Genomic DNA, 26,551 nt, shown 5'->3' on the forward strand with positions numbered 1-26,551 from the left:
TACCCCCTACAGAGTTCATGAAAACAAAGCAAACACGAAAAGCCACAGAAATCTGTGTAGAATATTAACAACTAAGCCAAACTTTCAAAAGAGAGCGAGGAAAAAAAAAAAACCGAAGGGCAAATGTAACTTATGAAGCAATGTGAAGTTGAAGTTCAAAAGGGAAACATCCAACCACATGCAGACACAGAGATTTCAATGTCATAGAGTTCCTGTAACACTTGGGCTTACTTATTGCTTTCTTTTAAAAATGTAGAAAGCTGGAAGCAAAACTTTGAAATCTCAAGAAGTAGGTAGGGCAGGGAAGGGAGGGATTTGAGAGAATTTTGAAAAGACCTTGCAAAATTCTAATTAATTAAACACTCCTGAGGGCTCTTTCTGTCTTTTCCAACAAGGTTATGGAGGTCAAGGTACTTGGCAAGAATGTTCGGTGGTAGTTATTTGCGATGGCCAAGGAGAAATCAACAACTAATTCAGTGTTTGTGAGCCATCTTTCTTTGTTTTTAAAGTAAAATTAGAATCACTTTTTAAAGTGATTTTAGTGATTTACTTTTTGTTTTTAAAGTAAAATTAAAATCACAGAAGCCAAATTTGAAATGATACAAACATACTCCTCTTGAAGTAAATATCTGGACACGGGCCCATGAAGATCAGAAATGGAATATCATATTATATAAACGGTGAAGAATGAGATAGTCTTCATTTTAACAGGCCAATTTCAGATCTACAGGGCAAAAGCCCCCATAGTCAAGGTTTCATTCCTACTGACTTAGAATGCATGAATCATATCTAACTGGGTGAATTTTTCATACTAGAATAAAGTCCTGTCCTTGATGAAAATGGCTCATATACCTTCATATGGTTTTGGTGTCACCTAGTTCAAAGTCCTTCGATCACAAACATTATAGTTTAGTGTATTATAGAAAATACCATTTGCCCCTCCCCCCTTTTTGATACTGCATCTGGGTATCTGGTATTTATAACTTAATATCAAAGTTCAACTATATTTTACAAGTCCATATCTACATACAGGTTGAGTATCCCTAACCTGAAAATTCAAAATCCAAAATTCAAAACTTTTTGTGCACTGATATGATGTCACAAATGGAAAATTCCACACCTAATCTCATGTGATGAGTTGCAGTCAAAACTTTGTTTTATATACAAGGGTATTAAAAATATTGTATAAATTACCTTCAGGCAATGTGTATATGGTATATATGAACAATAAATGAATTTCACATATTAGACTTGGGCCCTGTCCCCAAGATATCTCATTATATATACGTAAACACTCTAAAATCTGAAAAAAGTCAAAATCCAAAAACACTCTGGTCTCAAGCATTTTAGATAAGGGATACTCAATGTGTACTAGCTCACAGGAAGGCCTTAACAGGTTGGTTCAGCACCATTATTTCAGAAGGCATTTCTAAATGCCTTTTTTGTAATATATGTAGATTCCACATATTAAACAGAACTAAACAATTCATATGTTGAAACAGAACCATCTGTTTTGGACTTTCATATTCTTTCAAAGATTGAAATAGAAAAATTTCTCCTCTAAGAACTCCAGTGAGAATGGCCTTTATCAAAAAGTCCCATAACAACAAATGTTGTTGTGGATGAGGAGAGATAGGAACACTCATAAACTGCTGGTGGGACTGCAAACTAGTGCAACCTGTGTGGAAATCAATATAGAGATACCTTAAACAGATACAAGTAGACCTACCATTTGATCCAGCAATCCCATTATTGGGCATCTACCCAAAAGAACAAAAGACATTCTATAATGTCTGCACCTGAATGTTTATAGCAGCACAATTCACAATTGAGAAGATGTGGAAACAACCCAAGTGCCCATCAATACATGAGTAGATTAATAAAATGTGGTATATGTATACCATGGAGTACTACTCAGCTATAAGAAACAATGGTGATATAGCACTTCTTGTATTTTCCTGGAAAGAGTTGGAACCCATTCTACTAAGTGAAGTATCCCAAGAATGGAAAAATAAGCACCACATGTACTCACCATCAAATTGGTTTCACTGATCATCACCTAAGAGCACATTTAGGAATAGCATTGATCAGGTGTGGGGCAGATGTGGGTGGGGGAGGGGATGGGTGTATACATACATAATGAGTGTGATGTGCACTGTCTAGGGGATAGACACGTTTGAAGCTCTGATTCAGGGGGATGGGGGGGCAAGGGCAATATATGTAACCTAAACTTTTGCACCCCCACAATATGCTGAAATAAGAAGAAAAAAAAAAAGAATCCCTAAGTCTTGTTCTCAAGCTACAAATTCAAATAAAAGGTTAAATGGTTGTGCTGGGCTTTGACCCTGGGACACTGTCTCTTGGAAAAATGAACAATCTCTTCATCTCAATCTTTTGTTCAATAGCTGCCAGAAATGACCTAAATCAATGCTTGTGCATTCCAGCCACTGGAATTGTGCAAGTGTCTTATCCAATAATAATTTATACTGTAGGCAGATATAATTTGAACTCACTGGGTCAAACAATTCTCAGGGGTATCTGGCTCTCTAATTTTCTGAAAACAGAAATGTCTAATAGAAAGAAATGCCAACTTGGGCTTTCAACCTTAGAAATTTAAAAATCTAAAAGAAAGGATAGGATTGCTAAAAACCTTTAAATTACTATTACAAAGATGACCTGTAGACATCTGCAATTACTTTTTGCTTGCTTATACAATCTTGGAGAAGATGAATCATCTCCAGGGAACACAGAAGTTTTTTTAACATTGCTTAAGAATTTCAATGACAGTGGACTTTATGAGCCTGAAGATAATTACTTGGCTTAAGTTTACCACGTATGCTTCCCAAATCTTTATCTCAAGCTTGGGATTCTTATACTATTGATAGAATCATCAAGATATTCTCAATTTACCTCAAATCCAATGTCCCCCGTATTGGGACTAGAACTACTCATTTTCTAACGTTACTGTAGAGAGTTTTCCAGTTTATTACTAGTCTTCTCATAAATTCCTGACTTCCAGGTTGCAGAAGTCACTGAAAAGCAGGCCTAGCCTTACAAGTAATACTCATGTTGCATTCCAGAATAGGGCCCAACGTACATCTTTGTTCGGCCCTTTCTCCACTCCTCAGACTTCTTTCAACCATTCCCTATATAACACCAAGCATGATCCTCACAGGGCTTTTCCAACTGCACTCCACAAAGCCCTGAGAGTTCTTGGAATGTACCACCTTGGATTAGAGCAGCCTCGCTTTGTTTTAAATATTAAACATTTCATGTAAAAAAAAAGTAACTCCAGGACTAAATATACACACCCTTTGAAAAATGCTACACTGATGCGGATATCTTGCATTTTTGTAAGAAGAGCTTTGGAAATGGAGTCTGGACATCGAACGCCTATGTTTTCTCCTTTGAATTGAGGGAAGGTTGAACTTGATGATGTCTACAGTTCCTTCTGACTGTAGCATGTGAAGCCTTTTGCATTTAGATTGCCTCTCGAACCAACTGGATTCATGGCTCTCCTGGTTTTGCTGTTAACTTTTGCTTTATTCAGATATTCTTATTTATGTTCTCTTCTCTACATAAGTTACAACTGAAAGTAGATGCCACCAGGCCAATCTGTTTGCAGGTAACAATGATAAACTCTGGACCGAATACAAAAGCCAAGTACATGAAGATGCACTAGAAGGTAACCCATAGCAGGCATATTTCTAATAATGGGTATTCATCAATACATAAAAGAAATATAACTGTAGAAAGTAATCTGTGTATGAGATAATGGGTGAGATTTGTGAATGTGCTTTGCATGCTGTGCATGGTAGACAAATGTGGAGACCATTACTGTTATTTCATATCTTTAGGCAAATATTGAAAGTCCTCTGGCGTCAGTTCTCACCTAATCTCTCTCCAACTATGCCCAGTAAACCCACACCTCCTATCAAATAGTGGGTCTTTGTCCTCCACTCCAATAAGCCAGATCCTACCCCCATATCTTTTTCGTACCATCTTGTCTTTTTGGAAAGTCCCCCTGCCCTCTGTCCCCTAACCAGTTTTTTACTCTGCAGTACCACCTCCTCCATGAAGCCTTCCTGATCTGTGAATTTTAATCCTCCTAAGCATGTATAGTTCATTTGGCACAAACAGCATAACAGTTTTGAGCCATCCATTATATTGTTTCCTTATGTTTTGGTTTAATTCATATATTGTTAACCAATTTCTGTAAGAGTGCACATTTTCTATTTTCTTCCCAGAGGTGCTGTAGTTAATTCAGAACTTTATAAAATGAATTATGAAATAAAACAATTGTAAATCAGCAACATGTTCATTTTAAAAAAGGCTGTAAGACTGATTTATTCAATTATACCCAGATTAACCAATCTATGACTCTAACAAAGAATGGGTTAATTTCTTTACATTTCCTATTTAAAGCTCAACTCAGCCTCTACCTAGTGTTTCTCTGAATCTGCTCTTACTGGGCTGAATTCATCTCCTTCTCCTTCCTCTATCCACTTCTAGTCCCAAATATAATCAATCATGGACACTACTTATTTATAGAATATCTTATCAGCATCACTTTCTGTGTCCCATTTCTAAACCTCATAACAATATGCAAGTTAAGTGGAATTATTCCCATTTTATAGATGAGGCCCAGAGTTATTAATGTTAAGATTCAGAAAGTGGCTCAGTTAGGACTGGTACACAAGCCCGCTTGGCTCCAACATCCATTCTCTATCTAGAAGCTCTCAAAAATATGTCTAAGCCTACTTTCAATGGCAATAGGTGTATTATTTTGGAACTATGGTTCTCAAAGTGCAGTCTAAGGACCATTGTGGGTCCCCAGGCTCTCTTCAGGGAGTCCATGATATCCTCTATTTCCAATTATATATGTGTGAGACCAGATTTTCTTCATATACTTCAGCCAAAACAACCTATCATGACAGACTGAATACAGAAGCACATATGAGAATCCTGCTTTCTTCTATTCAAACAGATATTAAAGAGAATTGCAAAAACATAAACAATGCCACTCTTCTCATTATTTTTTTTTAATTTGGGAAAACATTTAAGAAAACAGTTTTCTTAAAATATATTAGTTGTGTTAACCTGTACTGATTATATTTTTGTCATTTTAAAATAAATTAAGTACTAAGTTAAAGTCTCAGCTTTAATTTACAATATGATATATATATTGGTAGATATAACCCACATGAACAAAAACTCTTTGAGGTATTCATTAATTTTTCAGGGTAACAAGGAGCCCTGAAGCCAACAGTCTGAGAACTCCTGCATTAGACAAGGAGACGAATTCTCAGACAGATGAATTCATTTAAGCAAAACTTCCCACAAGTAAATTTAAGCAACATTGCTTGATGGATAAAAATGTAACAGCTACATTTTGCCTTCTGTGGCACTAGAGAGTGAGACGTGAATTGCATTTCCATATGTTGTCCTTGATACGACTCTTTCATGGCTTAAAGTTTCTCATGGGGTGAGGACCTTGTACCCCACCCCCACTCCTGCATTAATTCCCAGTGACTGCTATGTACAATATGTTCTCAGCGTGCACCCCTTGAAAAATTGCAGCAACCTACTTTATCAGAACTATCAAATGAAAGAAAGAAACAAAAATTGTTGACTTTATCTTAAGGGACACTCAGGGGAATGGAGGGTATCGGTATCAGTTCTGTCTAGGACAATTAAGCAGACTATTGCTCTACTGTGAAATTACCTTATCTGCTGTGTTCATTTTTTGGTCACTCTGTCCTTTAAGCCTCTTTGCAGGGCTGAATATTATCTAGTGATCACATATACCTAGCACACCCATGGGGAATTAGTATGCTGTGCTGCAAGATGCTTCTGTATTCACTTCTTGATGACCTTAGAGATACTCAAACACCATTTGCAGTGTCATCAAGCCTATAGTTTTGCCTTTTAGAGCCAAAGGACTATAGCACACAAGGGCTAGACATATAGTCTTACATGTAATTTGAAGAAGAGGAAAAGAGCTCTTTTGGACTCAATAATCAGGTGACCAACTTAGAAAACAGAAAGTGAATAAATCAGTTGTTCATCCAGATGTTTTCGTTTGTGAAAATACGCAGAAAGATTATCTGGATAATTGATGAATTTTTTTTCCCTGTTACCTATTTTTTCCCCTTACCTATTAACAATACTAAAATGTTATGCTAGCAGGAAAGGTAAAACATGAAGTGCAGCAGAAAGAGCAATTCTAGTCATAGCTATGATTCCCACTCATTGTATGACCTTGAGGAAATTTATTTTATGTCTCTGGTCATTATTCTCTTTATTTGTAAAAATCGAAGGCTCATTCCCAACAGTTCCTTCCAGCTCAAGTGTTACTGGATTCTGTGAAATATAGCCTTATTGGTTGCTCAAATATTATATTCCCTATTTCCTAATGATAAAGATGGTTTTACTCTCATAATGCCTGTTACAAATTGAAGAAATTATACAAAAGGTATTAAATATCAGGTTCCTTTAGTTCATACTTCATTCTTCCAAATGATGACTATAATTCTATCCATCTATTTGTGCAAAAAGGAAGTGAATATATAGACACAATGAAGTGGAAAGATGAATAATTATCAAGTGAATTAAATTCATTTTGTTCTTCCCTTTTCTTTCTTCAAATGTAATTGCCTTAGCACTCTCATTCTACTTGGCTGTGTAGACTGGCTACAATGCCTGATGAGACAGCAACCTGTTAGCTTTCCAGAGTACTAGGGACACCTTCCCTTGCATGTAATTTAAACTTCAGCTTCACTATACACTTGGAAACAACCTAAGCATAGAACAATGGTTCTCACAATGTGGTTGTCAGAAAGCAGCATCAGTATTACTTGGAAATATAATAGAAATGCATATCCTTGGGTCCCACTCTGGACCTACTAAATCAAAACCTATTGGGATAAGGCACAGCATTCTGTATTTTCATGGGACTTCCAATTTATTCTGATGCACACCAAAGTTTGAGAACCTCTCACATAGCATTTGGAATCTAGCTCTGTTTCTTACTGTGTAAACTTAAATCAGTTACTTTAATTTCTTTGGGAATAAGTTTCGATATCCATAAACTAGGCAGTTGTAGAAGTGAAATGGAATGTCCTATTGACTCTAACTCCAAAATATATCTCAAGGCTCTCCATTTCTTTTCCTACCTTGAGTCCTAGCTACCAACATCTCTCACCTAGATATTGACAATGGCCTCCTAGCTGGTGCCCTGCTTTTGTTCTTGGTTTCCAATCATCTATTTACCAGAGTGATCTTTTAAAAGCATGAATCAAATAGACTCACACCCCTTCTTGAAATCCTCTAATGGCTTCCCATTATACTCAGATTAAAACCTAAACTCTCTGCCTGGATAACAAGATACTACACAGTCTGTCACCTCCTTGTATACCAAACCTTTGTCCCCTTGCTGACTATGATTTAGTTACACTGACTTTCTGGCTGCATCTCAAGCATGTCAAGTGGTTTTCTGCCCCAGGACGTTTGCAATTCCTTACCTTCTGCCAGGAATATACTTCCCCTTGAAATCCTGGCCCATTTTCATCCTTCAGGTTTCAGCTCAAAGGGCAATTCTCAGATAAGTTTTCCCTTGTGACCACCTTATCATATGAAGTCTTTCTCATGCTTTCAGCTACTTTCTATAATATCAACCTACTTGTTTTCTTTATAAATTTTACCACAATTGAAATATTCTAGTTCATTTATTTGGTTACTAGTATATAGTCTGTTAACTTCCACTAAAATCTTAGGTCCTTGAGGGCAGGGATTTTTGTCTTGTAGCCCTAGTGCCGAACAGTGCCTCCCACATGTAGGCAATGAAAAAATATTTGTTGAACAAATGGATAATATATAAAGGCATTTTGGAAAATTTCTACCTTTAGTAACAAAGATCCATAGCATCAATGTCTAAAAATAGATCAACTTTTAGGAAGTTTTTCATGCCAAAGAAAAAAGACTCAAAGAATAGATTAAAACTAGACCATTCTGGCCAAGTATATGTTATGGCAAAAGTAAATTGGGAAGACGTGGTAGAGTCAAAATATTTTCTGTCTGAACCCGCTTCCATTCTTCATACATACCCCACAGGGGTAACACCTGCTAACCTAGAGACACGGACACAGTGGGAACATAGCAGCTTCTATTATTCAGACACGTGGAAGGTAGGGGCAATGGAATCATGCCCAGCAGGCCTTTTGAAGAAGGTAAAATGGTTTTAGAGCAAGAAGAAAAAAATTTCCATTTTGTCAAGCCTGAATAGGAGTTAGCAGAGTTAGCATACCTGTGGTTGTTGAAGTGGAGAGTTGATGAATGGAATGCGACAACTTGGAACCAAAAAAAAAAAAAGAGAGAGAAGCAGGTTTCTAAACTCAAACCCATGGTTTATAATCCCTGAGCATAGCACATATTAATGTTGTAAGAAATTGTCTTGTCATCAAAGACAGAATGTTCATGGATAAGTGACTGGGGCTGCTTTCTCCCCTTTTGTGATCTACACAGTGATTTTAATTATAGTAATTCATTTAAATTGGAGGTCTAGGCAGCTGGATATTAGGAATACAGTACTGGGAAAACCCAGACCAAAAAGAGTGAGAGGAAAAAAAAATGACAGCCAAGCACTTATGTATAATTAAGCTCTCCTGTGACAATGAAACAATTAGATGATTTCTGTGTCACTGATATGCTAGTTGAGGAAGAACAAAAGGATAAACATAGATGCAATAGCCAAGTGCTATGAAAGTCAACTGATCTGCCAAGTTTCTAACACCAAGCCCGGTTTGACAACTGAGGTTAAGCTGAGTTATCTTCAGAAAGCAGGCAAATTGCATTCTGCTCTTTTCCCTATGCATGGCTGCAGATAACTCCATTTAAAAAGGAAACACTGTTAGAACCTGATTTTCATCTCCAGGGCAGGATCTGTGAAAAAACATTTCCCTGCATAAGGCTGGGGGCCAATGACAAAGTTGATTCTCTGTAACAGTAACTCTGAGGCACTCTACTTCCAGGGCAGGAAACCTCTAACCCAGTAGAAAGCACTCCACCAACCCCTGGTTACACAAAATTTCACATCTTTTTAACATACCGAAAGCAGGTATTTCACTTAAAAGAAAATCATGAAAGTGAAAATGACTTCATTCAATTAGTTAAGCAATTCAAATAACATTTGAACAATCACCACTGAATTGAAAAGTCTATTCGACAAGGAAAGAAGAGAACATATTGGCTAATTGCCTGAATATTTTCAGATTGTCCCTACCTGACATATAAAAAATAATTATTACGGGGGTCAGGGAAAGAAACCCTAAACAGTTAACGATATATAGCAATTGCATCTCACCGAATAAATCTGTAACTTTCCTATGTTTTTCCAGTCAGTTAAGTGTGTTATCCATGGCTTTTCACCCAATCAAGTAAGATAGCAATGGCCACAGTTTAAGGAAGATATCAAATATCAGGTCTGTTATTCAGCATGAGTAGAGTTAGTCCTTTATTATTCTTGAGGAAAGTTGAATGATTAAAGAGAAGTGCAGGTTTATTCAAACAAAATGCAGACGGTTATATGGGGAGGTTGCTAAAGGCTGGCAGATATCGGAACTCTCCATCCGGTTTTCAATCAAGTTTTTTTCCTCCTTTTTTTTTAAAAATTTTAATTTATTTTCCACCCAGAAACACTGACTCCAAACTAATGGAATCACCATTTTCCCAATCAAGCTTTTAAGAAACTTTATGTGATATTTGAAGAATTCTTAAACCAATGTGCTTTGGAAGAAGACTTAGTAAAATAAATAGATTTTTGTGATATCAGTTATTGCAAGAAATAAGAACATTTAAAGCTTTGGTTACAACTTACCCCTACAGAACTACTCTCATCATTTTAATAAGCATTGTTGTTTATTTAAACCATTCTTAAATAATTATCAGTCTATAATATTTGTTTTCTATATCCCAGACAGATGGGATTCAGGCATGCTCCAATTTGGCAGAACTCAATTTGCTTTCAAAATGCCTATCCAATGAAATTATTTTCTGGATTTCAAATCAATATCCTAACAGGATTTCCAAGATGGGCTCAATAATGACCGTGTGCTAGAGGTTTTACATTTATATTATGTTTGGATCAATGGTGATGATTTGATTGGAATAGGGAGCAGCTGCACATAAAAAGTCTTTGGGGTGAGAGAGATTTGTCACGTTCCATTCTGAAAAGAACTAAATTTGGACAGTGACATTTCGAAATGTTCATGGTACTACATTAAATTGCTACCAAATAGGAGCAATTACAAAGGATTAACACAAGCCCCAAATCAAAATTCTAATGAAGAAAAGCATAGAACTTTAAACAAAAATAAATTGGGAGCAGGAATAACAAAACGTTTCCTGTGTCAGGTTAACACCTTGAGGAGAGGAGGAGAAACAGACTTCTTTGCAAGTGTGTTCACACTAATATCCATCCCCCAAACACATCAGCCTAATTTCTTCCTCTCTGCTCTGTCAACATCCTTGCCCCCGCCCTCAGTCTCCACACCCAGAGTCATCCAGGGAATGCTAATTACGTAGCAAACCAAGAGTTTCACACAAGCCTCTCCTGCACAATCCCACCCAAAAAGCCTGAATGCAAACCTCCCAGCTTAATGATTTTAATACCAAGAAGTGCTGGAGTACCACAAATGATAAATTGGAATCACAAACTTACCATAAAAAGTCAGCTGTCCCCTTGCTACATTCTTGCCTCTGGAATTTTCAGCTACACATTCATATAAACCAGCATCTTCTTGCTGAAAATTAGGGATTTCAAGAATTCCATTTGACTTGTGTCTTCTGGCTTTCCTCGCTATGGGCTTGCCATCAGCTCTTCGCCAGATAATAGTTGGTACTGGGCTGATAGCGAGAATAAAAAGGAGTGAATCAAATGAGAGAAAACTGTATCTTTCATTTAAACTTACACTCCTAACAATACCTTCCTTCGTGGTTCTAAACATAAAAGCTCACTTGAGACAGTGTTTCCCAAACTTCATTCATTCCTGTATCACTATTATGATTTTAACTATATCCACACCTCTAGTATTAATATTTAGTATTTTTCTTAAAATCAAATAATTTTTATTAACTTTAAACTAGGTGATCTATGTCCTGTACAATATTATCATTGAAATGAAAACAGATTTTTATGTTATATTTTTTCCAATATATGTTTTTTTCTAAATCATAAATATGAAAATAAAAATGTTCATGTGCATTTGTGGCTGTAAATTCTTCCACATTCCTTCCATGGAGATGTGGTCTGTGCTCCCTCCTTTTGAACCCGGTGAGTTTCTTTTGACCATTTTGATAAAATAAGGCAGAAGTGCTGCTGAGTATCCAAGCTCAGGAGTTAAGAAACTGGCAGCTTGTACTTTCTGTCTCTTGGAACGCTCTCCATGGGAGCCCTGAGCTGTCCTATGAGAACTGTGAATATCTTGAGGCTGCCATGCAAGACAGGGCCTAAATCAGGCTCCCAGCTGACAGTTCCAGTGAGACCAGCCTTCCAACATTCCCAGCAAAATACCAGAAATGTAAGACTCTCTTGCACATCCTAGACCAGCTCGTCAGCTGAATACCACTGAGAGACCTCAAGTGACACCACATAAAGCAAGAGAACCATCCCTCCAAGCCCTGCCTAAATTCTTAACCCACAAATTGTGAGCTATAATAAAATGCTGGTCATTTGTTCTGAGTTTGTTATGCACCAGTAGACAATAGAAATAATATATTTTTATAAATCTTTTGTGCCAGCAATGCAAGCTACCCTACTTTGAGAAACACTCAAATAATGAATAAATGACAGTAGAAATAATGAGCTCACAAAATTTGGGAGACAGACCTAATTGCTGACTTAGAGAAAGGGTTCACTCAAGGTACATTGTTTTTGACAAAGTGGTTATTTTCCTTGTTATTTATATATTGAGAATCTTACTCATCTTATAGGAGTCCACTTGGAGAGTGGTTTGGGGAAACTTAAAATAGTGAGATAAAGAAAGCAGCAGTCTGTGGGGTCTTTATGGACTCCCAAGGCATCTATCATCCTACTGCCATAACTGTCAGAACACATCTGAAATTGCAGGGAGGGCATCACTGAGTCTGCAAATCAATATTTCAGTGAGTAACCACAGCTTTTAAGACTGTGGCTTCCTAGCAGGGGATACAAATTATTTACTTATTTATTTTTCACAAAAACACACCTAGAGAAGTAATTAGACTAAAGACTTGCTAATCTTCTCTGGGAAACCTGAGATGGTATTTAAAACATTAAATCCATCAACTCTATTTTGCTTGTTTTAGAAGAATTTAAGTTCATTAGGCAGACTTTAACTCAAAATCCAGAAAGGGCTCTATGAAAAGCACCATTATGGATATTTTTACATCTGATGAAATATACACATAATATATGCTTTTAAAAACTGTGCTTAGACATAGTCTTTCTGCTCTTAAGTGGGCAATGATGATGTCTTTTAGCAACAGCAAACATTTCTATGTAGACTGAAGGAGCCCAATTTGCATCTTTTGTTTTGATTCTAGTACCATTCAAGCAGTGTGAATAGAGTTTAATTTATAGCTCCCTTTGAAGTGTGAACAATATGAATTTTGCTCCCTTTGTCCACAGAAGATTTTCCAAGGTGTCTCCTTGCGGGGTTCACCAATATATACCTACTATCCAGTTACCTGCTTTTACCTTTTCCCTGATGGATTTCATATATATAAATACTTATGCATACACAAATATTTTAACTTTAAAAATGTGACCATATTATACTGTTTGCAATCTGCTTTTATTTTCTTAGCAATAAATTGTGGAGATTTTCTATGTCTCACACGTTGTTTTACAACTTGACTTTTAATGGCTGTACAGTGTTCAATTGTATAGCTGTGTCATAATTTATTTAATGTGGTAAGTTTTCAGGACATAAAAAGTTACCACTGTATTGTACTGTAGCAAAGTAAAGATACTACTGTAGTTTATACTGGCATGACTGGAAAACACATGGAAACCAAAACAACCTTTCTATTAGAGCTGAAAATAAAATGTAAAAAAGAACCTCTTTCCTCCATGGTTGCTGTAAAACACAAAAACTGTAAGAAAATAGATTATATGCTGATACAGGGATTGGGTGAGAGTTAGTGTCGCTGCCTTGGTGGACATCTGGGCAGGGGATAAAGACAGGGATTTGGTAATGGGTTAGCTGGATAGATGGGGAACTGACATGGATCATTAAAAACCACAGAAGATGTAAAAATTCTCACTTCAGATGATAGTTTATTTTTGTTTATGCCACACTTTTACTGCTGGTTACTGGCGAAGAAAAATCCCAACTGATCTGCATTTCATTTTCTTTATGCCCTCTGACAGATACTCTATGGGAAAATTAACTAGTTCCCAAGCAGACTTTTCTAAATATAATCCGAACTGAATAATAAAGTTGTAAATAATTTTCAGACAACTCTGTAAAACGGACTCTCTTAGAGAATATCAGATCTTACCTATCTCTAGCCAGAGCAGAAGGAAATCCGAAGTAGAGAGAAAACACTGACAATTTAAAAAGAAATTCAAGAAACGTCTGATGCATCCTCTATAAACTGGGGCCAAAATGAAAGTCCATATTTTTTCAAATAGCCAGCTTGACTGTACCTCAAACGAAGGCCGTTGTTTTCCTGTCATTCTGGGTTAGACAGCATGCGCATTACAGGTCATAATAATAGAACAAAATACTTTTTCAGAATTGCCCATTCTCCTCTCCTTTGTGACCATGTCAATTGTGGCAGCCTAATCCTACTTGCACCATTACCTGTCCTCTCTCTGTGGTGAGAGGGCAGAATCAAAGATGCATACGCAGAATTACAAAGAGAAAGGCTTGGCTTGATTATCGCTGTGAACAGCACAAGGAAAATTCTACACCAGCCCATGCTGCAGGGAGGACAGGGTGGAAGAGAAACCAGAACTTACTTTCCTAAAGCAAAGCATTCCAGCTTCACTGTCGTTCCTTTTGCAGTCGGGACCGTTTCCGGGAATTGCACTTCTATTTTTGGCTCATATTCACCCATCACCCCTGTGAATAAACAAAGGGGCTAAGTCTTGGAAGTTTTTTTCAAATGTACATAAGCATTTTTCTGTTAATGTAGGATGCTCCTATATAACATTATGTGCACAATTAATTCCTTCTTTTAAAGCAGGTCCTATCTCTAATGGCCATGAATTGTGGCTCTTCTCCCAGTTACTGCTAGAGAAAAATTTGTGTCACAGCGCCACACCATCTGCCTAGGATTAAGTTCTTCATGCATACAACTTCACGTCTCAAAAATATTTTTTAAGGTTTTCATAGGAAAAAAAAGAAGAGGATAAAGTCCTCATTATTAAGAAAATCAAATAAATTATCTTCTTGGAAGTATATTGCAGAAAAACCTATAATATTTAAACATACTTTTAAAAATACTTGCATGTTTTATTATATCTATATTAAAAAAACAATTTTTCTGAGTAATAATTCTGTACCCACAAATTTTACTTTCATTTCCCAAGCCAATCTGAATTAATCATAAATGAGTATGTGCAAGGTAATATCACATGCCTGTATTTTTATTATTATTTTGGATGAATGAAAAACTAATAATAGGAAACAGCTCTAGAAAACAACCTTTAAGTTCTACCTATCTTGCCAATGACATACTTACCTTGAGGGTCATATTCTCCCACTTTTTCCATAGCCTGGAAAATGACTGTACACTTATGGCCAAGCAAACACAGCCTAATAAACCAAGTCCATGCTTTATACCTAGAAACTTATCCATTATTTCTGATCAATACATTCCTGACCCCATCTACCACTGCTCTAATTGTTTTAATACATTTATTTCTATTCGATTTCTGGTCATTTTCTATGATCCCTGATTCAACTGTACCAAAAAGGGTTTGGAATTATCTAGCTTACTATAAAAAGACAGGACTCGCCATTTCATCTCCTTCAGGCTTCCCATAGCCAGAGGAAAAAGAGACTGAACCTTAAAAGGAAAGGTTAAAAACGAGGAATGGATGGGGACAGGTACAATAACAAAGAGAAATGATTTCACTCATTTAGCAGAGGTGACCCTTTGCATCTGCCGTTTCAGAATTTGTGGAGCATCAAGAGGATCTCCTCAAACTGTGGGGAAAAAAAGAACCAACCCTGAGTGTCAGACGACCTACAGTCTAGCTCGGTTTCTTGTGAAGTATGTCATCAAAAGTACAAACTTGAACAAAATGGTTTTTTGCGTTTTCATTTTTTTTCCCTCTCCTAGAGTGACAGTAGGAGTGTTGGATTTGGATTTAACGTAATTTATTTCAGCGTCCTAGTTAATCTTGGTCCTAGTTTCCTAGGGATGTGTACTTTTCTAAAGAGAGGACCCATAGTTAGCAACCTATTCTCAAGGTAATGCTTATCCCTCAAAAGGTTAAAATCACAGTTCTTACCTATCCCTCCTTTTACCAGCAAGGCTGTCATCTCAAAGGGGATAAACAGTTTGTCTCTAGCCCCACAGACAACTAGTTAGGTTGAAACTCAGGCCCCTGACTCCTTGTCTTAATCTTTTACTATGGCCTCCCACCACTGCAATGCGTAACGCTACAAAAGTAGATTAAAATACACTACATCCATGCCTGACATGTTCAGAAACAAAATTATTCCTCCTTTCTTGGCCAGTCTCTGCCCTTGGAGTTCTCTTGCACCTAAGGTGGCGTTTGCCTTGCTTTGAGCATTTGCACGAAGCCGCCCTGGTGAGGATGCAGCGCATGCTAACAACGGTGTTCACACACAGCTGCTGAACTCGCTAACAAACAGCCCATACGGTTGAATCATCCTCCCATAAATATCAGTAGTATGACTCTGAGCGCAGTGAGTGAGTTAACACCTTTTAGTGCTATGTATGTGGCTGTATACTCTGAGAGCAGTGTTAATTAAAAAAAGAATTGCCTTGGGAGAAAGAGGTCTTTCATCCTCCCAGGAAATCACGATGGTCGGCATTGCAGTGTATCATGTATCGGAGGGAGTTAAGACAGTAAGATTAAATTACAAGGGGCAAGTACATCTTAGAAACGATCAGGTTTTTCTCCAGCCTCCTTCTTTCTGAAAACATTACTTATAAATTGTGTTTCTTTAATCTGGTCATGGAAATTACCCCAAGGAGCAAATATATCCCTGCACAAGCTTGTTCTGAGGAACTGAAGTATCACTGGCAATGCAGAGACGCAATGTCCCAGATCCCTGAAGTGTTATCTCCTCATCCTAAAATCCTGCCTACTAAGGCCCAGACTGAAAGTCCACTTTCCCAGCATTCTTTACCTGCTTACTGCCTTCCCCTCTCCTCTGTATGCCCTACTCTGTTGCCCACAGTGGTCTTCAAATGACCAGAAAGCATCCAAACCTCTTCTGTTTCAGTCTCACTGTTTCCTATGATATTGCTTTTTTTTAAAAAAAGATTTCTGAGGTCAAATTTACATATCAAAAAGATCACAAATTTTAAGCGTACAATCCAATGATTTTTAGAAAATTTGCTGAGTTGGGCAATCATCACCACAATCCAGTTTTAGAACATTTCCATCACCCCAATAAGATTCCTTCTGCCCGTTGTTTACAGTTAATCCCTGTTACCAGTCCCAGCCCCAGGCCACTTCTAATCTGCTTTCTATCTCTATACATTTGCCATTTCTGGGTATTTCCTATAAATCAAATCATATAATATTGGTCTTTTTTGCCTGGCTTCTTTCACTTGGCGTAATGTTTGCAAGGTTCATCCACACTGTAGCACGTACCAGTCATTTGTTCCTTTTTATTACAAAATAGTGTTCCACTATTTGGATATACCACATTTTATTTATCTATTTGCTGGTTGTATTAGCTTCCTAGGGATGCCGTAACAAAGTACCACAAACTTCCCTAAGGAAAAGAAACTTATGCTCTCACAGTTCTTGAGGGTAGAAGTCCTCAACGAAGGTGTTGAGGGGGCCATGCTCTCTCTTGGCCTTGGGGAGAATCCTTCCTTGCCTCTTTCTAGCTTCTGGTGGTAGCTATCAATCCTTGGTGTTTCTTGGCTTGCAGCCATGTCCCTCCATCTCTGCCTCTGTTGTCACATGACATTCTGTGTGTCTTTAGACCGACTGTCTTCTTAGAAAGACACTAGTTATATTGGTTTAAGGGCCCATCCTACTCTCCTATGATCTCTTCTTCACTAATTACATCTACAATGACTCTGCTTCCAGATAAGGTCACTTTCTGAGGCACTGGGGGTTAGGAGCTGGCCTTATCTTTTGAGGGGACACAATTCAACCCTTAACACCAGTTGATGCACATTTGGGTGGCTTCTACTTTTAGCTATTCCCACTACTTCTTCTATGAAGATTTACATGCAAGTCTTTGTGTGGACATGTTTTTATTTCTCTTGTGTTTTCCATAACTTTTGCATGGATGGCTCTTTCTCATGCTTCATGCTTCAGCTCAAATGATGCCACCTGAGAGTAGTACTTTCTGATCACCCTATCTAAGGTAGGTCCCTGCTGTTTATACTCTATTAACATCTCATTTCCTTCATGTTACTGATCACAATTAATAATCCTCGTTTGTTCATGTGTTTAGTGTTTGTCTTCCATATAGATGGTAAAACCTATAATACCAAATAATATGTCCTTTTCATAGTTGTATTCCTAACTTCTTTGCAGTCCCTTCACTTAATAGATACTCCATAATAACTACTGACATAAAACATTGTACATATAAACCTCAAGGCACCTCTGGAATAGCATTACCTTTCCTATCATCTTTTTTAAAAATTTTTATTTTTTATTACTTTACTTCAGAATATTACGGGGGGCACAAACAATGTATACAAACAATATAAAACACTTTGGTTGCATATATTGCCCTTGCACCTCCGGAGTCAGAGCTACAAGCGAGCCCGTCCCCTAGAAAGCGTGCACGCACCACACGCATTAGGTGTGGGTTTGTCCATCCCCTCCACCCCCTTCCCCCTGCCTGACACTTGACAGAGTCAATGCAATCCCTATTAAAATACCGACATCATTTTTGGAAGATCTAGAAAAAATAATTCTACACTTCGTATGGAACCAGAGAAGACCCCAAGTAGCCAAAACAACCTTAAGCAAAACAGACAAATTGGTAGGCATCAATCTACCAGACTTCAAGCTATACCACAAGGCTATAGTAACCATTTTCTATCATCTTAACAGCTATATGTATACATGGCATCTTTTCCGTTGTACTCTTACCTGCTTGAAGAATGGAAATCCTTCTGTTTTTTTTTTTTTTTTTTCTGTATCCCTCACACATCCTAGCCCAGTACCAGCATATGGGGGCAAAAATGTATGAGTAGGAATGTGTGGAAGGGAGGAAAAGATATAGGAATATAGGAGGCCTTTATACTGTGATATATAATAGCCATTAAGTCAAACATGTACTTCTTTCCATGCATGGATGTCATTTATTATCGTTGTGGCTTCTAGTACAAGTTCACTCAGTGAAGATTCTTTTACTAAAATGATGTGCACAGGTTGTTTACCTGGTGACATGGAGTGATTTCTGGGTTGAGATACAGTGAGCCATACTTATGGCTATAGAAATGTGAATAACAGAGTCATCGGTAATAACACAGATTAATCCACATATACGGCAGAAGTTACAGTACGTAAAGAGATGGATCTGAGATAGAATGGCATGGTTTCACTGCTGTTTAAAGAATTTTCATTGTATATAAAGATTGTCCTATTATTAAAGTCATAAAAATGAGGGAAGCAATTTTCTTCGACTATGTTATGAACATTTTGTTGGAACACGTGTGAACTGCTTCATTTAATTTGGTTACATCTGGCACAGGCTATATTGTTATTTTACTATTTTTTTTCATTTTAACTATTTTGGCCTTTACTTTCTGTGTTAAATTTCAAAGCTGTTGCCTTTGCTGTTTTTTAAGAAACAAAAGGTCCCTTAAAACAGTGGATTTTTAAAGTCATGCCTCTGACCACCTGTACACTCTTGAAATTAATTGGCCTACTGCTGCTCTGGTGATTTACAGAATGATTAGGCTAAAAGACTGAGGCTATTGATGGAATTGCTCCAGAACCCTTTTTCCATCTTCAAACTAAACAGGTGGAGGATGTAAAGGTCTAGCCATGTCTACGCAACCAAGGTAAAGTAGAAGTAAGGAGCACATATAATAAATATAGTCTAGTTTAGCCAGGATATATAATCTCAGCATACTCATTTTCTGCTGTATGAAATATCTGATTTGCCTATAGAAACAACTCTTGCTTTCAATTCTAAATAGACACTTATACCTATAATTTTACACATAAAGTTAAAAACAGAAGTCTTAATTCATTCAAATGCGTTGTCAATGTTTTCTATTCTTTGGAATAAGGGAGCCACTGTAACAATAATGAACGTTACAGCACTTGAAATTTCATACATCAAATTCCTCAGAGGCAGGGACTTAGCTCTATTAATATTCTAATAAATTAGCTCAATAAATACTCATTTAACACTAACCGTAAGCCATGAGCTGTGCCTAGCAGTGGGGACATACTGTGGACAATACAGCCTCGGTCTTTACGTTCATGACACGTACAGGCTACTCTTTCTCAGTGCATTGCATAGTACTGTGGCTGATGAAGGCAATGAGTAATTGCTTATTGAATAACTGAAAGAGCTGGTTTCATGAAGACATGGCTAGAAATTCCTAGGTATTTTTCCTAAAGCAGTGGTTCTCAAAGTTTAAGTCAATTGGAGAGCTCGAGTTTCTGATCTAGTAAGTTGAGATAGAGCCTGAGAATTTGCATTTCTAAGAAGTTCCCGGGTGATGTTGATGCTGTTGTTCTGGGGAACACACTTTGAGAACCACCTTGGTAACTATGAGGAAAAGTGAGAAGTTCCACCTAACATTAATAAGCGTGTCGTGTCGGCTGGTCAAGGGAGAGTGCTAGTGATAGGGTCCCACCTGAGCAAGGTCCATCAGGAGCCTGGACTCAGTAGATGACCTTGTGGCAATGTTCCCCCTTTCAAAACCTAAGCAATTATTAAGGTTGATGCTGATGACTCTAAGAATATAAATTTAACAAAACAAGTAGCAATTTATATAATATGAAAGACAAATCAGCCATACATCACACTTATTTAAGTACAATTTGCAGAGCACTGTGTTGGCAGAAGGAGGCCAGTTTGCAGAGTTGCGAGCCATAAGATTTTGCCAACACCTGCCTTAGCTGGAATCTGTGCTTGCTAAATTAAACCACAGCAGGGACATTTACCAACTTCTACAGACTAGGAATTTTTCTACTGAAAAAAAGTTGCAAAAATTATTTTATGAAAATTTCCCACATTGACTTTCTTGAGAAACAAGTCATACGATATGTATTCCATTAAACTAAAAATATTTGAAAATATCTGATCAGTCATACAAATTCCCCTTGGCAGAGTTTACCATTTTCCCATTTTTAAAAAAACATGTTTTTCCCTGGCTTGAGGGAGACATATGCAGTCTAGCGGACTGTTCAAGCAATCTCTCCACCACTGCCATCATCCAGTAGGTGGATTTCCACTGAGTTTGGGGCAACGACTGTGAAAACAAGAACCTCCCCACTGCAGAAGAGGAAGAGTAAGGTACCTCAAGATTATATGTCACCTCTTCTATGTAGGGTTTTCAGGTGCCCTCAGAAACCTGTGAGAGATGAAAATAAATCCTAACATTTGATTTCAATCAAATCTGCTTCTCTTTCTTTCTTTTTCAATAATAAAAATGCAGATATAACCTTTTTCCAGAAGACTGTCTCACATAAAGGCAGAGTAAGTATGTATCCTCACTTGCCTGGGACAGTCCTGCTTTACCTGAATTCCTGAATTAACTTGCTAATAGTTTCCAGTTTGGCAATTAATGATAAAGTCATCTGTTAAGCCAACTTTTACCCTCCTTTGAGGAAGTACTCCTATATTCGTCCTGCTAAAGTGTTCTTCATATTGTGTTGAACTAGGCATTCTCTCTGCCTCTGTAGGCATTGGTCTAGTTCAAGTCTTCGGAGGCCACAAAGTACAAATCTTTTAATGGACAGTCTAGATATTTAGACAATTTAGATAGTTAAAGATATGTTATCAGAAGTCAACAAAGTTTTTCTACAAAAGACCACATAGCAAGGATTTCATTTATGTGTTGTGGACTGTATAGTCTCTGTTACTAATCAACTCTGCCATTGTAGCTGGCAAGCAGCCCTAGACAAAAGGTAAACAAGTAGGAGTGGCTGTGTGCCAATAAAACTTTATTTACAAGAAGAGGTAGTAGAGCCATGAGCCCAAATTGGCTGATCCTTGGCTTAGAGGAAATATGGAAGATAGCAAAGTTTTAAAGAATCGATAGAGTCAACAGAGTAACTATTAGAACTAACAAGAAATTTCTGCAAGCTTGCCAGATACTGAATCACTTACAAGAATAACAGCATTTCCGTACATAAGCAATAACTAATTAGAGAATGTGATTAAAAATAAGATACTATTTACAATAGCAATAATGATACAGTATTTAGGAATTATCCAAGAATATCCAACATTTCTATAGAGAAAATTTTGAATTTTATTTACAGAAACAGGCCATGGGCAAGACTTGGCCTGTGGGAGGGAGTTTGCCAATTTCTGGTTTAAATAAATACTGTGCCCACTGCCTGGAATTCTTTTTTTTTTCTCTCTCTTTTAGGTTGTCCAACTCTTCATGGAAGCTTGGGCTGATTCCCAATACCTGGCTAGGTTGCTTTATCCTCAGACTGTGATTATATACATAACTTCGTTGTACACTTCACCATTCCATGGTGGTTCTTACCGCAGTTGAAACGTAAGTGAACCAGCTTTAATTCTCTCCCCAGTATGGCCCCTCTCTTGCCTCAGAATGTATGCAGTTAGGCTCCTCAGCCAGACTATAATCTGTGAGGGTAGAGAAAGACTTTTGTATCCCTAGTGGCAAGTATGCAACAGTTAATCAATGAATATCCGTGGGTTATGACCAAAAGAATGCCCAAGTCAACTCCATTCCAGGCTAACCAGCTCTACTTCCTTTTTTCATTTCAAATCCCTCTATCTGTAAGTGTGTTATTTGGAATTCAACTCAATAATTCCAATAAAGAATGAAACTTTACCCTTCACTAATTTGGAGTTTTCTAAGACTATAGGTTTCCAGGGCCTGAAATCACATCTTTTTCTTTCATAGTGTACTGCACACAATGAGCACTTAACAGATGCTTCCTAAGTGACTAGCCAAATGACCATCCAAGACCTTTGGCCTCATGGACCTGAAATGGAATTGGCTGTGCTAGAGGTCTAAAGCTGGCTGCCAAGTTCCTAAGCTTGTCAAACCTTCAAAATATCCAGAGTCATTAAGACGCTATTAAATCAGATTAGCAATGGCAGTTTAGCAAAATATCTCACATCCTTCAGTCATTTAGATTTCTCTCCTCATAAAACATGTTTTACGCCCACAGATCCTCAACTGTGATGTTGCTGGAGAATTAAAAACAAGACATGATTGCTGTGACAAAGCCACACAAAAGTTGCAATTAGAAGTGAGAGTAAAATAAAGCAAAGTGTTTTGGTATAAACTCTAGATCTTAAATGTAAAATTATGTCTAAGTCGAGGGTATATCTCTACCTGTTGCCTGTCTAAATGCTAGGTCATCATTAAAAGGTCATAGATTAAGTCTACAATCTGAAGGAGATTCTCTTAATGCCTGGGTCTTTGAATAGACCACTAGGTGAAGTAAGTGGCCTGCAAATAAAGCAGATCTGTTCATGAAGACAAATAATGGCTGTTAATGTCCACTTGAGGATCTAATGCAGTTTGGGGCAATATTAGGGAAGTTTACTATGAACAGTTGGCAGTATCATAATGGAGGATACGTGATACTGCATCAAAATATTTCAGAATATTCTAGTTTTCTCCTTTCCATTTTAAAGGTTCTCTTTGGTCTTAAATTTGGAACTTTGAGGGGAATATAGTCTGCTAAGCCACGAGGAGATTAAAGGGTCACCGAGGTGGAGGTTCACAAAATGACCCTCTGTGGCCTGATAGAGTGATTGCACCTTGCTTTCTGCCAGGATTGGTTGTTAGCACTGGGAAGAAATCTGACACAATGAACAGCACCTGTCTGGTGAGTTTGATATTATCTGGTGTGTGGAAACACTGAAATTGGAGTAAGTAAACTAGAAAGTTGTGACTAGAATCCTAGAAGACAACAAGGAAGGAACCTTAGATATATCTTATTATAAATCATTCATTTTTATATATGAGAAAATTAAGGACCAAAGAAATGGTTTGATTTGCCTTAGAAAGTTGGTGGCAGGGCTGGGACTATACCCTAGAACCTGTCATGTTCCCTCTGGACTATTAGTCCTGAGCATGTTCGACACATCTATTTCTGCCTCACCCCAGATTGCTCTGAAACTGCAGGATGCTGAGGCCACCAGTTGAGCTCTTTTGCACTGGGTTGAAGCTCGATTTAAGGCAAGAAGATTAAATACTTCAGTGCTGACCTTATTCAATATTTTCATGGCTAAATAAAATGAGGCTGGGGAAAATGGGTGAGGACTTAGGAAAACATGGTCAATTATTTCAGTTCTATTTGAGAACATAAATATAAATTTCAAATATTTAGAATAATAAACATTTAGAAAAGTGAAGTTTACATTTTAACCTCCAAAGACAATATAGATAGTGTGTATGTACATACATACATACACCCAACATATACATGTTTAACAATGTTTGTAAATATAGAAAGGGAGGAGAGAAAGAGAAAGAGAGAAAGAGAACACAGAGAGAATTTGAAACTCTAAGATAGGAAAATTTTGCTGTTTTCTGTTCTGTGGCACCTCTTATATGTAGAGTTCTAATTAGGGATAATATGTGTAAAGCATGGACCCATCAGACAGACACAGGCTGTAAAATGCTCAACAATTATCTTGGTTCTGATAAGCAAAATAAAGAACTGCCAAACCAATCTCCAGCCAGTCTCAAGGAAAACATAGTAAAAGGCAAAGTCTAAAGAATGGTTTTCCATGCTCAATTATTCACCTGTGTATGTAATGTACATAAATGTCATAACAGACATTATCTCATTTTCTCAAGACTGTCCTAATCTCTTCTAATTCTTTACATCTTTCACCATTTTAAAGGGAGTCAGGGATAATACCTAAAAGCAGAAGAAATTATCATCTAAGTCTACTAGTTCCCTAGTAGTTATGCTATATGGGTGGTCTGTTACCTTTGTTTATAGACATTTAGGGACAATTCTTTGAGATCTGTGTAGGAAGCACATAATAGAGCTAACTCATCATTATTAATAACCAGCAATTGGGCTAAGATTGATCAATGAAGTACTTTAGTACCTATAGTAATAATAAGGATGACGTACTTTTCCCAACAAAAACCTCTTCCTTTCACGGTACCTAAGCAATAGGTGCACTTTAACATATAACAGGTTATATATCTTTTTAAAGTAGATCTTAAAATATGCAGATAAGTAACTATAAGTTCTGATATAAAATTATGTCACTAACATCTCTCAATTTTATACTTCCTTGAGGTGAATACTACAAAATAACATACAGTTATTTGGAAGAATTCTTGATATAAAGTTTTCAAAAATCATAAAGGAAAAGAAACAGAGTAAACATGTAAATCTAGAGTCCCAAACAGCCTTTTATGAACTTCTATTAGATAGCATGGTGCCAGGGGTTGGAGGACCAAGAATCTGTCCTGCTGCTGTCTTTCTTGCCTGACTTCTCTGGTCCTCTGTTCCCTTCTTTACTGAAAAATAAAGATATAAAATTGAATGATCTCTAAGTGCCTTCTAGGTCCAATAATCTGTGTACAACCCCTTTACCAATGTACTAAAAATCTGAAAAATCTATAATCACAGTAGAAAAGTGAGAAAATACAGAGAGGCCAAAACAAAACAAACAAACAAACAAACAAACAAAAGAATTCAAACTTTTTTCACTAAAAGTCAGAGAGTTTAAAGTCTAACACCTATTAAGCATTTTGGAGAGTAATACTCCACTTTTCTCTATCATTATCCACACATATTTTTAAAAAACAAGGATCATACTATCTATGCACTATTGCAAACTGTCTTTCAAAAATATAATTTCTTAAGCATATCTTAGGTAAGAAAGTTATGGATGTTATGCTTCTATTTTGTCACTGTTCAAAGCACTTTATACGTAATTTAACACTCCAAATACTGCTCTGAGGTAGACACTGTTGTCCTCATCTTACTGATGAGAGAACAAAGCACAGTGACGTCAAATGGACACATCCAAAGTCACAAAGCAAATGGCGCGGCTGAGTTCTACCTAGACAGCCCCGCTCCAGGGTCCTCATGGCTTGCCTCCCTACCCTCTGCCCCACAGTTGAGTCATGATCTAAAATACAGGAAGGAGTGAGCCTCGTCAAGATCTGGGAAAAGGGAACAGGGAGTACCAAGGTCTTGCAGAACTCTGTGTACTGGGGGCAAGCGGTAAGTACAGTCAGTGGGACAGACAGAGGACGGACACATCACACCTGACTCCTACCAGGACCTGAGCCAAGGTTTCCTGTCCACTGTTTATGACTCATTATGATCTTTGGGGGGCTGGAAACAGTGACTCATAGTCCAGAACTGCTTAGCTGGAACTCAAAAAAAATAATAACCTTAATATTGGGGAAATCTAGTTCGCTAAGCTACATCTGCTCTTAGCGAGGGAGGGAAATGACTAGTGTGGCAATTAGTTCAGTTCAGCTTCAAACTCCTTTGTCTTGTGTATCCACATTCTGAGGCAGAAGGAGGAGGAGAAATTTTGAGTGCACTTCAATGATCAAAATAATTATACAAATTCTATACTCATTGTGCACTTATCATTCTAATATATAGTCACTAAGTACCAGAATTTGCAGAGTGATAATTTCATTGAGTTCATTCTCATGGAATAGATTTTTTTTTGAATTTTTTTTTATTTCAGCATATTATGGGGGTACAAATGTTTAGGTTACATTTATTGCCTTTGCCCCACTCAACTCAAAGCTTCAAGCATGTCTATCCCCCAGACAGTTTGCACTGCACCTATTAGCTGTGAATATACCCATTCCCTCTGCCCAAAACCCAGTGAATGTTATTACTATATGTGCACTTAAGTGTTGATCAGTTAAGACCAATTTAATGGTGAGTACATGTGGTGCTTGTTTTTCCATTCTTGTGATACTTCAGTTAGTAGAATGGGTTCTAGCTCCATCCAGGGTAATACAAGAGGTACTAGATCATTATTGTTTTTTTGTGGCTGAGTAGAACTCCATGGAATACATATACCACGTTTCATTAATCCACTCATATATTGATGGGCACTTGGGTTGTTTCCACATCTTTAGATTTTGACAGGAATGTCATCCTTATTTCATAATCTTTTCTTGATTTATATTTCCCCTTTTCTTTCACCTCCAGAAG

At 37.3% G+C, this 26,551-nt stretch overlaps 1 protein-coding gene across 1 annotated transcript in view; it reads right to left on the minus strand.

The window, feature by feature from the left end:
- CNTN4 (contactin 4) overlaps positions 1–26,551 on the minus strand; it is a 434,888-nt gene that overhangs the window by 147,657 nt on the left and 260,680 nt on the right. The window contains exons 6-7 of the mRNA XM_045530432.1: positions 14,003–14,105; positions 10,718–10,902 (exon numbers count right to left, since the gene is read on the minus strand). Of these exons, the coding sequence (XP_045386388.1) occupies positions 10,718–10,902; positions 14,003–14,105 (288 nt within the window). The remainder of the gene's footprint in view (positions 1–10,717; positions 10,903–14,002; positions 14,106–26,551) is intronic.

This window comes from Lemur catta, chromosome 18 (assembly GCF_020740605.2).
Source record: "Lemur catta isolate mLemCat1 chromosome 18, mLemCat1.pri, whole genome shotgun sequence".
NCBI classification, from domain to species: domain Eukaryota; kingdom Metazoa; phylum Chordata; class Mammalia; order Primates; family Lemuridae; genus Lemur; species Lemur catta.